The sequence below is a fragment of the Erinaceus europaeus genome, chromosome 16 (genome assembly GCF_950295315.1).
Source record: "Erinaceus europaeus chromosome 16, mEriEur2.1, whole genome shotgun sequence".
NCBI classification, from domain to species: Eukaryota; Metazoa; Chordata; class Mammalia; order Eulipotyphla; family Erinaceidae; genus Erinaceus; species Erinaceus europaeus.
The window spans coordinates 68,111,215-68,123,508 of record NC_080177.1 but is presented as its reverse complement, the minus strand read 5'-3'; the positions used below and the strand labels follow the sequence as shown (position 1 = coordinate 68,123,508).

The window sequence follows — 12,294 nt, the reverse complement described above, 5'->3', positions numbered from 1 at the left end:
CTGCTCAGCTGTGGCATATGAAGGTTCTGGGTGTTGCAATTGGGTCCTCAGATTTGTAAGTCCTGTGTTATAACATACGAAGTCATCCCCCTTACCTGCCCATCTCAGCCCCACATCTGATGTCCCCTTTCCTGAAGGAGCTCAGAATCATTTATTATGTACTGAGCAATGTTTAATAAACAAATGAAAACTCCTTTATTTCCTTGATAGTCATAGGTATTTATGTTTATTTATGCACATCTTGCCAATCCTCCCCCCCAAAACAACAACAACAACAACAACAACAAACGGACACCCCCCCCCCCCAACACTCTGCCCCAAAGCAGAACAGTCACAGGAGGGTCTCAGTCTGACTGTGTGAACCGCCTCATTGTTCTATTTATCCAGGGTATGAAGCTGGAGATCCTGGTAAACACGGCTGGAGGAATCCCCACACTGTTTCCATAGGAGAAAATGCCCTGGGCCACTCTGTTACATACCAGGGGCCCTCCAGTGTCTCCCTGTGGGTGAAAGAGAAGGTGTTGGAAGTCAGGCCTCCTTGTTCCTGTTGCCCTGGGGCTGAGGAGGCAGAGTGGATGAACTGTGAGGGAGATATGGGAGTACTGTGGGGGACAGGATGGAGCTTCTGGGTCTTTTCATCTCTGGGCTGCAGGTGTTGGTGGGGTTAATGGTCTCCACACAGAGTGCAGGCACCCCTTGCCCACAGGAGAGTGGTGCCGCCTGTGCAGGGAGGCCTGGTGCTCCTCCCTTTGCCCCAGGGGTTAGACTGATGGGGAAGAACCCCAGCTGCAGCCTCCTGCTTCCCAGGTGAGGCCTTGGCTGTAATCTGTCCCCACCCCTAGTTTGCCCAGGCTGTGGGGGTGGGGGTGGGGGTGGGGGTGGGAGGAGGGCTGTCTCAGGCAGTGCAGGCCAATGTACTGAGCTCACCCTGAAGGCGCTCTTCCTCTCCCTGGAGTCACCCACACAAATCTGTGTGTGGAGATTGAAGAAGCTGAAGCGCTGGTTGCACTCCTGGTTCGACTCTATTTGTAGCTGCACCTCATGGAGCTTCTCTGTCCTCCTGTTCAGGCCCACCAGGCCCCAGCCAGCCACTGAGCACCTGGTCCCCAGAGGCAGGTTGTTTGGGGTCATGGGCAGACTCACAGGCCACACAGCTGAATTCCGCCGAGCACTGTTCTGCAGCTGGAGGGAAGAGAGAGCCAGTATTCAGGGGCAGCTCTCACCCTAGACCCCTTTCCTCCCACCAGGATGCTTCCTCCAGGAAGCCCCCTCCCTCAGTTGGTGGTAGGTACCTTTAGGAGCATGATATCATTCTGGAGTTCCTGCTGGTTATAGTCAGGGTGTCTGATGGCTTGGCTCACAGGGATGCGCTGCTGGGTCCTTTCTTGAGCCCCAATGTCGTGGGCCCCCAAGGTCACCACTATAGAGCTGCAAGGAAAGGTGGTCCGGGAGTGCCAGGCCTCCAGCTCTGCAGGGCTGGATGGGAGCTGAGCCTAGGGGACCGGGGAGCCTGTCTGTGCCTGGCTGAGCTCTCTGCCCTTTGCTTCCCAGCAGTCTGGAGCTGGACACCCAGAACAGAGAGACCTTCAGTTCTGCCTTCCCTAGGATGGCTGAGAGATTACTAGAAATCTTATTTTGAGCTCCATTGCCTTCTAGTTCTCCCTTGTATTTTTAAAAGATTATTAATTAATTAACTTATGCATGAGAAAGGTGGAGACAGAGAAAGAACCGGACTCGTGGCCTAATGCTTGAGAACCCAATGCCTTTCCTACTGAGCCTCCTCCTGGATCACCCTCCCTTGCTTTTGTTTGTTTGTTTGTTTGTTTATTGAGAAAGAGAGAATCAGAGCATCACTGGTACATTCTGTGCCATTTCATTCTACCAATGTTGCCACCCCACAGCTGTCTCCTGTTCTTTTGACCACATCCTCCTTTCCTCCTCTTCCTCCTTCTCTTCCCCTCCTCCTCCCTTTCTCCTCCTCTTCTCCTCCCCTCCTCCTCCTCTCCCACCTCTTCCTCCTTCTCCTCTTCTCTTTCCTCCTCCCCTAATCCCCCCTTCTCTTCCTCCCTTCTTCCTGCTTCCTTCCTCCTCCTCTTCCTCCACCTTCCCTCCACCCCATCCTCCTCCTTTCCTCTTCCCCTCCTCCTCCTGCCTCCTCTTCTTGCCCTTGTCTTCCCCTTCTTCTCCACCTCCCATTTTTTATTCTTTTATTTATTTTCCCTTTTGTTGCCCTTGTTTTTCATTGTTGTTGTAGTTATTATTATTGTTGTTATTGATGTCATCATTTCTAGATAGGACAGAGAGAAATGGAGAGATGAGGGGAAGACAGAGACAGGGAGAGAAAGATAGACACCAGCAGACCTGCGTCACTGTCTGTGAATTGACTCCCATGCAGGTGGGGAGCCCGAGCTTGAACAGGGATTCTTATGCTGGTCCTTGCGCTTTGTGCCACGTGTGCTTAACCTGCTGCAGACTCCCTCCCGTTTTTATAGAGGCAGAGAGAGTGAAAGCTTCCTTCAGTGTGATGGGGGCCAGGCTCAGTCCTGCGTCACACACAGCAAAGCAGCACCCTATCCAAGTGAGCTGTCTCCTTCTCATTCACACTGTCCTGTTCCCTGTTCCCACCCTCTGTTCCCATCCTGGTCGGTCTCATTTTCAACCTCCAGATGCTCCCCTCATGAACTCTCCCGGGCTGTGTCACTGGTCGCTGGGAAACACCTCAGCCCCTCACCTTCCATGGCAGTGAGCTGCTGTCAGCACGAAGTCATCTCGCACCAGGAACCCCCCACAACTGACGGTCCCCACTGGGGTCTGGACCCGAAGATAAGCCATGTAGGGGCAGGAGTGGGGCGTGGCTTCGCGGCCTCCGATGATCTGCCCTGCAAGGAAGCAGCCAGCACTTGTCTCTGTTCTCTGAGGGCGGCCGATGGCCAGGGCAGGAGCTGAAGCTGGGGCAGGAGGGCTCATTGGGGAGAACTGGGGTCTCGGGGTCCAAACTATGGAGGAGCGCCCCCGGTTCTACACTGCTGGCTTGAAGAGGAATCCACTCCCCACCCCAGATCTCAGCCCTTTCCACTCTCCCCCAGAGAACAACTTTTGTTGTAGATAAAGTCCAGGTTATGTTTTCTCTGTAGAAATTGCACCAGTGGATGGGCAAATCCAGAGTCTGTTGGAGCGCCCTCTCCTGGATATTCCCTGTTACTTTCTTCCTGGACATTCCCTGCTACTAGGAGTTTCCAAGATCCCTCTTCATTTCTTTATTTATTGGATAGATACAGCGTGAATTTGAGATGGAAGAGGGTGATAGAGAGGGAGTGAGACACCTGCAGCACTGCTTCACCACTTGCAAAATTTTCACCCTGCACATAGGGACCGGGGTCTCAAACCTGGGTCCTGATGCAGCCCATGTGTTCTCAACTAGGTGCACCACCACCTGGCCTCATCCCTGTGAATTTAGCAGTGGGGCTGGCTTGTAAGAATCTAGACCTGAGGTGATGGGCTGGTTAGTTCTTAAGCCTTATATCTTGGGCTCTGACCTGTGTGTGGCTGAGTGAACTCATATACTGTATAGTATTCCAAGAGTTTTAAAAAAGCATCTTAAAATTTTATTTATCATTTTAATATAATACACACACACACACACACACACACACACACACACACACACACACACACACACACAGACAGAGAGGGAGAGAGATCAGAGCACTGTTTAGCTCTGGTTTGTTGTGGTGCTGGGGATTGAACCTGGGGCATTAGAGCCTCAGGCATGAAATTCTTTTGCATAGCATTATGCTGTCTCCCTAGGAGCCTTATTCTAAGAGTTTTATGCACACTCGTTTCATTCTCATAGAGACTGTGACATAGGAATTTCTTTCTTTCTTTCTTTCTTTCTTTCTTTCTTTCTTTCTTTCTTTCCACCAGGGTTATCACTGGGGCTTGAATATAAATGACACTACAAATCCATGGTTCCTGGCAGCCATTTTTTTTCCTTTCTACTTTATTTTTACTTGACAGGACAGAGAGAAATTGATAAGGGAGGGGAGATAGATATGTAGATATGGAGAGAGAAAAATAGACACCGGTAGACCTGCTTCACTGCTCCTGAAGTGTCTTCCCTGCAGGTGGGGAGGGGGGACTCGAACCAAGACCTTTATGCATGGTGATATGATACAGACATTTCAATGCACATCTTAAAGATGAGGAACTGGAGGGACTGAATTCAGGAACCTTGGTGAGTGTATGCCAGTGCTATGGCTAGGAAGCGCCTGGCAGTTTTGGCCCCAGAGTCTGTGGGGTGAGCTCAGGCCCTGAGGGAGGGAAGGTGGCTCACCTGTCTGAGTCCTGGGGGGCAGGAGAAAGACCACCAGCAGCAGGAGTGGCTGCATCTTCTTGGGAAGGTTGCTCAGTGAATGGCAGCTGGTGCTTCCTCCTCCCAGGCTTTTAGCAAGAGAAAGGGGGTGGGGTGTTGAGGGGGGTTGAGAATTCTGTCCCATTCTCCTGCTGGTGGGTGGTGGGGGTGGGTTTCATCATCCATAGCCACCCAGGAGGTTTGCTCAATGACTCCCAGACTCCCAGTAACCTGAGGAAGAGTGAGTGATCCCAGCCAGCGCCATCACATCTCTCAGGGTTGCTGCATCAGTGCTGACAGCAGTGAGGGGCGCCCAGGGCAATGAGGAGGGGGCTCTGGGCACCTTGTCCCACAAACCCACACCCTCCAAATGTAACCATGTCACTCAAAGCATGAAACCTGGTAGCCTCGAAGCATGAAACCTATGTCTCTGGAATCATTTTAACTTTAAAGAGCTATGGGGAAGATGAAACCTTAAAAAAGTGAGCAGTCCTTGAAAAGGACTTGCATATGTATGACTTCCAAAATAAAGTAACCAAACCCAAAGACACAGTGGATAAAATTAGTAACAGGTTAGACAAGCTGCAAAGAGAATTAATAGCCTGGAAAGCTCAGAGGCAAAAGTGTCAATCAAACACAGAAAGACATGAAAATAAAAGTATTTTTTCATATACACTCTGTTACTCTACCTCTCTGTGTCCATCTAAAAAAAAACCATAAAAACATGCCATTATAGTCTTAGAAGGGTGCACATATATTTACTTATACTTCTGACATGGAGATAATGACTTAAAAAAAAGACACAATAGAAAGTATCTAATTGGGAGTTGGGCTGTAGCACAGCGGGTTAAGTGCAGGTGGCGCAAAGCACAAGGACCGGCATAAGGATCCCGGTTTGAACCCCGGCTCCCCACCTGCAGGGGAGTCGCTTCACAGGCGGTGAAGCAGGTCTGCAGGTGTCTATCTTTCTCTCCTCCTCTCTGTCTTCCCCTCCTCTCTCCATTTCTCTCTGTCCTATCCAACAATGACAACAACAATAATAACTACAACAATAAAACAACAAGGGCAACAAAGGGAATAAATAAATAAAATAAATATAAAAAAAAATAAAAAAGAAAGTATCTAATTAGAGATTTAAAAAGATAAATTAATTTCCACCAGGATAGTGAAAAGCAATCCATATCTAGGTATCTGTGTTTTAAAGAAATGTCACAGAGGCCGGGCAGTAGCACACCCAGTTAAGCACACATAGTACTAAGCTCAAAGTCTCATGCAAAGATCTGGGTTCGAGCCCTGGGCTTCCTATGTGCAGGGAGTTATTTCACAAGTGGCAAAAGCAGGTTCTCAGGGTCTATCTCTCTTTCTCCCTATCTCCCCACCTCTCTTAATTGAGAAGATCTTGAAACACATCCTATAAATTAATTAACAATAATATAAATCCTATGAAGTTTTTTTTTTTTTTTTTTTTTTTTTTTGCCAACCAATACCTCCCATCTTGTTTGGCAAGAGTGTCTTGGCTATTTCCCACATATATTTAGAATTGATATAAATAGATTAATAAATGGATGAAAGGCTTGCACAATCTCATTTCAAAAGAGATAATCCAGTGGGGTAATAAATAATAAAAAATTGTCATTCTCAGTAGAGAGTTGGAACCACCAGAGCTGAGATTAAAAATATAATTTTTTTGAGGGGTAGATAGCATATTGGTTATGCAAAGAGACTCTCTGGCCTGAGGCTCCAAAGTCCCAGATTCAATCCCCTGCATTGCCGTAAACCAGAGCTGAGCAGTGCTCTGGTAAAAATAAAAAATATATATAAAAAGAGAAAAAGAAAAAAGAAAGAAAAAAGGAAAAGAATATTTAATGTGTCCTGGAACCTCACGTCTCAGAGCCCCACCTTTCCAGGGAGAGAGAAAACCAGGCTGGGGGTATGAATTGACCTGCCAGCACCCATGTCCAGCAGAGAAGCAATTACAGAAGCCAGACCTTCCAGCTCCTTCACCCCATAAAGAATTTTGGTCCACACTCCCAGAGGGAGAGAACAGGGAAGCTTCCAATGGAGGGGATGCTACACAGAACTCTGGCGGTGGGAACTGTGTGGAGTTGTACCTCTGTTATCTTACAATCTTGTTAATCATTATTAAATCACTAATAGAAAATTTAGAAGCAGTATAAAAGGAAATAACGTTTGGATGAAGAGAGGGCTGTGTGAGAGGTGTGGGAATATATGTGCTTTCCTTTCCCAGTCCTGTGACTCGTCTGTGGTATTTGAACCAATAAAACTGAAGCGCGTGTCACAATACCCACGGCTACTCACATCTCCCTTTGACTGTTTGATTACATTTCCGCCAGTTGCAGTTGTTTTCTCCTCTGGGATGTTGGGAAATTAAAGTAGGATATTCCTCTTCTCCTCCCTGGGCCCCACACACTGCCAACAATACAGTCCTCGTGTTGGCAGTTGCCAGAGTTGCTTGGTCACTTCCTCCTCTCTCCCTTAGGTTCTGTTGACCCTAACTACCAGTTATGGACCTCATGGCTTTGCAGGAGGAAGCTACCTTAACACCATCTTCAATGCTACCTTAAACACCACTCTTTGTTTTTTCTTTTTTTTTTTTTTTTTTTTCAGGGAGTCCTGAGTTTTTTACACAGACATGATGGGCTTAGACCTCAAATAGATCCCTCTCTCCATTGTCACTGGTCATTTCCACCAGGAACAACACAATAGATCCCTTTGTGGGCCCCCATAGGACCTTGCCCTCAATGTGGATCAACAACAGTAGAGAACATTCCATCTTCTGAAGGGAGGCTGCATGTCCCACCTGAGCAAGATGGGTCCTGAAATTGGGTCACCTTGGAACATTCCTACTTATGACCACAGAATGTGAGCTCAGACCTACAGGGATGCAGGGGTTACATAGGCTCCTAAGCTGAATATGGGTCCCAGATCAAATCAATGGGGTCTACAGTCAACAATATTTATATACCTTTTCCCATATTTGGTAGCTATTCTCTTCCCTGATCCAGCTTTCTAGCCCTTTTTCCAGCCATGACATCATCTCCCCAGATAATAACTTGGGTCCACCTGCATATCAGAGGTCAGGCTCAGGAAAAACTAGTATAGTCACGGACACTTTGGAATATAACTATAATAGGCCTACTAGCTATCTTCAAAATGGAGACCCCAAATCTTCATCTACAATATTCCAGCCTTTAGGTTCATAATTAGTCAACAATGTGTTTGACTTTATATGTTAACTCTTTTTTCAGCCACTGGGTTCCAGATGCTACCATGATCCCAACTGGACCTCTCTGGGCCAACAACCCCACCAGTGTGTCCTGGAGCTCTGCTTCCCCAGAACCCTGCCCCACTAGGGAAAGAGGGAGACAAGCTGGGAGTATGGATCGACCTGTGAACGCCCATGTTCAGTGGGGAAGCAATTACAGAAGCCAGACCTTCCACCTTCTGCACCCCATAATGACCCTGGGTCCATACTCCCAGAAGGTTAAAGAATAGGAAAGCTATCAGGGGAGGGGATGGGATATGGAGTTCTGGTGGTGTGAACTGTGTGGAGTTGTACCCCTCTTATCATATGATTTTGCCAGTGTTTCCTTTTTATAAATAAAAATAAAAAAAAACACAAACCCACCACTCTTAGAAGGGCATTTCAGAATTTTCTTAGGAAGTTTCTATGCATGAACTTGTGGTTGTTTATTGTATTGGATTATTTACGCTTGTCTGATGGGAAATCAGTACTGAGTAAATATGTGTTTGCTGGGAATGAGATAGTTTCTTGCCCAGAATTTCCTTTCCACCTGAAAGACTAAACTCCTGGGACAGTCAAAGCCTCCCCCTTCATCCTCTTCCCTTCTCTTTGTCCTCTTCTTTCTTTTCACCGGAGCACTGGGCAGCTATGACTTGTGGTGCTGGGGCTTGAACCTGGGATCTTAGAGCCACAGGCGTGAAACTGCTGCACAGTCTGTCATACTATCTCCCTAGCCCCCCTACAGTAATTCTGTATTTTAATTTTAAAGATTCACTGTTTCTAATCATATTTAATTAAAAAAATGAACCCTCAAATTAGTGCTAGATATTGGGATTATTCTAAGTTTGACTTGTATGACAAAACTACCTGGAATAATCTTGTTCAACTTTCTTGGTGGGGTTGCTGAGTATATCCAAGACTCCATTTTAATTTTCTTTCATTGTTTAAAGGAATTTTATGTGCAACATATGAAAATGCCATTTTTCTCAAAGCCCATAGTGAATCTAAGTATCAATATATGTATGTATTGTAAGTCTTTCCTGATCAGATAAGGAAAGTATTTTCCTCTGGATTGTTTAGTTCCTGAGGTTTTGCCTTTTTGCAAATGTCTGTCAGATCTTTTATAACATGCTTATTAACGTTTTCAGGTTTTCCTTTTCTTTAGCTTTTAGTCTTTAGTTCAGTCTTTTGTTTTCTCGGCCCGGTTTTCTGTAACGATAGACAGTTAAAGTGTTTGTGACTGTAAAATTATCTTTTTCAAACTTCTTTTTATTTGTTTTATCTTTTAATAGTAATTGAATAACGGTTGACAAGACTGTAAGACAATAGGGGTACATTCCCACCATCAACTTTCCATGTTCCATCTCTTCTATTGAAGCTTCCCTATTCATTTTCTTTTGGGAGTAAGGACCAAAATTCTTTGTGGGATGCAGAAGGTGGGAGGTCTGGCTTCTGTAATCCTTTCTCTGCTGGACATGGACATTGGCAGGTCGATCCATAACCCCAGCCTGTTTCTCTCTTTCCTGAGTGGGACAGGCCTCTGGGGAGGTGGGGTTCCAGGACACATTGGAAATGTCATCTGCCCAGGGAAGTCAGTGTGGCTCTATTCTTACCTTTAGGTTCCTGTTTATTAAACCATTTGTCCTACTTTACCTTTTCCTGCTTTCAGCCACCAAGGTGCAGGCTATACAATTCTTCATGTGAACTCTGTTGTGGATAGTACTGTTGATACTAATCCTAGTAATTAGTGGTGTGAAGAGAACCTTGATGGTCTGCCCCCTTAGGCTTTACACAGGATGGTCTGTTAGAAATAGGAATCGCTAAATCAATAAAAGAGGGAGAAATAAATGTATTAGGAGTCATTTTTATGGAAACATGTATCATACAAGCAGCTACAGTCAATATAGGGATTTCCTCCTAGTGCCTGTCACACTTCAGACCACACACCCATGTGCTCTGCCAAGTGTCAGGGTAAGACTGACTCAGTTCTTTGCGGCCAGCACCCTAGTCCCTGGTGGTCAGATGACCCTCCTTGCTGACTTGGCTCCTGGGACTCCGTGGAGTTCTTCATGACTGACTTGCTGGGGTCTCTTTGTTTCTTTTGTGTGATGGCTTTGCCTCAGTGTTATTTTCCTTGCTGAGGCCTGGAATTGTCCCTTGGTTGTCCATGTCCTCACCTTTGTGTGTTCATCTGCACCTGCGTGAGACTCCTATCACGCCTGAGCTTCTGCCAATGCCACAAGGTCCTGGAGGCCGCGTGTGGACCGAGGTTTCCTTACTTTCCTATTGCTTTTATTACCCCTTTCTCTTTTTTCTTTCTCCCTTCCTTTCTTTCATTCTCTTTCTTTCTTTCTTCCTGTTCCACTGTATCCCCTTTCCCATCATCCCTTCTTCCCTTTTGAATTTTTAATGGATTTTTAAAGAATTATATTTATTTATTTATTTATTGGCTAGAGACAACTAGAAATTGAGAGGAAGGGGGGAGTAGAGGGAGAGAGACAAGGAGACACTTTCAGCCCTGCTTCACTACTTGTGAAGCTTTCCCCCTGCAGGTGGACCTGGGGCCTTGAACCTGGGTCCCTGAGCATGGTAACTTGTACACTCAACCAGTTGCACCACCACCCGGCTCCCCTTTCTCTTTCTTTTCAGGTTTATTTTTTAGAAAATCTTGTGAGAGAATGAGCAAGCATAGAACATTGCACCAACATATGTTGTTCTGCGGAGTTGTGCCTCATGTGTGCAAATTCTGCTCTCTGCCTCCCCAGATACTCCTCTGCTATCTTCCTTCCTTCTTTCCTTCCTTTCTTCCTCCCATCCTCCCTCCCTTCCTTCCTTCTTTCCTTCCTTTCTTCCTCCCATCCTCCCTCCCTTCCTTCCTTCTTTCTTTCCTTATTTCTTAATATTCCCTTCCTTTTAATTTTAATATATTTTGGCCAATAGGACTTTGCTGGTGGCTTTTTGCATGCATAATTCCCTTGCTACTGTCAGATTCTTTTATTCTTTTTCCTAGATGTAGTTGAGAAATAGAGAGGGAGAGAGAGGCAGGCAAAGAAGGAGAGATACACAGCACTCCTCCACCACGTGTGAAGCTTCCCCTTTGCCTAGTGCTCCCATGTGGTGGCTGGTGGCTTGAACATGTTAAAATACTCGATCTACTAGGTGAGTTAACTCCTGGCTCTTATTCCAGTTTTTGAAGATTTATTTTTATGAGAGACAGAGATAGACAGAGAACAGAGCATTCATTGCTCAGCTCTGGCTTATGGTGATATTGTGGACTGAACCTGGGACCTTGGAGCCTCAGGCATGAAAGTCTTTTGCATAACCATTATGGTACTTTCCCATCCTTATCCCTTATATTTCAAAGTGATCATTTTGATTTTCATATCTATGTGATTTTTTTAAAGAGAAGTTCTCTCTCTCTTTTTCATTCTCTCTCTCCTTTAACATTATATTTGTCCTGCTTCATTCAGTGCTTGTCCCAACACCATGAATTGTGTTAAGTTCTTCTGCCTCCCTAAAGGTGCTGTCTGCAAGGACACAGAATACTAAACTAAGGTCTCCTGAGACACAGTGAACTATATTCACTTGAAATGTGGCATTTCATTGCTTTGTGGGCTAAATTACATGCATCCTACATGTAACAGAAAGGTGAACCAAAAAAGGGGGGGCATATGGAGGCCCACCTGGTTAAACACACACACATTGCAGTGCGAAAGGTTGTAGGTTCAAGTCTGCAGTCCTCACCTGCAGGGGGAAAATTTCATGAACAGTGGAGCAGGGCTGCAGCTCTCTCTCTCTCTCTCTCTAACTCTCTCTCTCTCTTTCTGTCTCCGCCTCCCCTCTCAATTCCTCTCTGTCTCTATCCATTAATAAATAAATGAAAACATTAAAAAAAAAGAAAGGTGATGGGAGTTGGGCAGTAGCGCAGTTGATTAAGCGCATGTGGCGCGAAGCACAAGGACTGACATAAGGATCCTGGTTCAAGCCCCCAGCTCCCCACCTGCAGGGGAATCCCTTCACAGGCAGTGAAGCAGGTCTGCAGGTGTCCCCTCCTATCTTCATTTCTCTCTGTCCTATCTAACAACAACAATAATAACTACAACAATAAACAACAACAACAACAATGGCAACAAAAGGGAAAGTAAATAAATAAAATTAAATAAAAATAAAAAAGAAAGGTGAACCTTCCCTGGTGCCTCCTCCTACCTATCATCCAGGCCTCTGATCTGGCTTTGCCTGGCGTAGGTTGGAAACCGAGTGACCTGTAGGTCTCCAAGTCCCTTCCATGACCACACGCTATCTTCTGGATCAAATAAGATCATGTATATGAGCCTACAGTGTGCAGCACAGATACAAACCTGAGAATTTAATTATTTTTAGATAAGATTTCTTGTGGATTCCAAATACAGACCTCTCTGTAGGCCAAACCAGCCTGGCCTTGTGGAGAGAGAACCAGAGAAACACAGAGGGAGTTTCTCATCACTGTAACTTTCCAACTACAGGGGCAGAGTGTGTGCTGAGCTGGCACAGAGAGATCTATTGGTGTACATGTGGCACTTTCTACCTGACGTCCAGGAACGTTTCTGAGTTTGTAATAAGGAACCGATCCCATTTAGTGCCTAGGAAACAGGTGTTTAGTGCAAGCTGCCATATGATTGGCTGATGGATGACTTGAGAG

General features: G+C 45.9%; 1 protein-coding gene across 1 annotated transcript; it reads right to left on the bottom strand.

Annotated features, from left to right (window-relative positions):
* Nucleotides 1–305: 305 nt before the first annotated feature.
* Nucleotides 306–4,427, bottom strand: LOC132533359 (cathepsin G-like). Its single transcript, XM_060174156.1, has 5 exons — nt 4,334–4,427; nt 2,732–2,879; nt 1,293–1,428; nt 928–1,182; nt 306–500 (listed from the first exon to the last, which is right to left on the bottom strand). Exons 1-5 carry the CDS (start codon nt 4,386–4,388, stop codon nt 345–347), a joined length of 750 nt encoding a protein of 249 aa, XP_060030139.1. The 5' UTR covers nt 4,389–4,427; the 3' UTR covers nt 306–344.
* Between the last annotated feature and the right edge of the window lie 7,867 nt (nt 4,428–12,294).

Excerpts from the sequence above, each read along its gene's own strand:
- LOC132533359 (XM_060174156.1), bottom strand. The coding sequence starts at position 4,388 with ATGCAGCCACTCCTGCTGCTGGTGGTCTTTCTCCTGCCCCCCAGGACT. Across the intron at positions 2,880-4,333 it reads GCCCCCCAGGACTCAGACAG|GGCAGATCATCGGAGGCCGC; the intron begins GTGAGCCACCTT and ends GCTTCCTTGCAG. Across the intron at positions 1,429-2,731 it reads GCAGCTCACTGCCATGGAAG|CTCTATAGTGGTGACCTTGG; the intron begins GTGAGGGGCTGA and ends CTTTCCTTGCAG.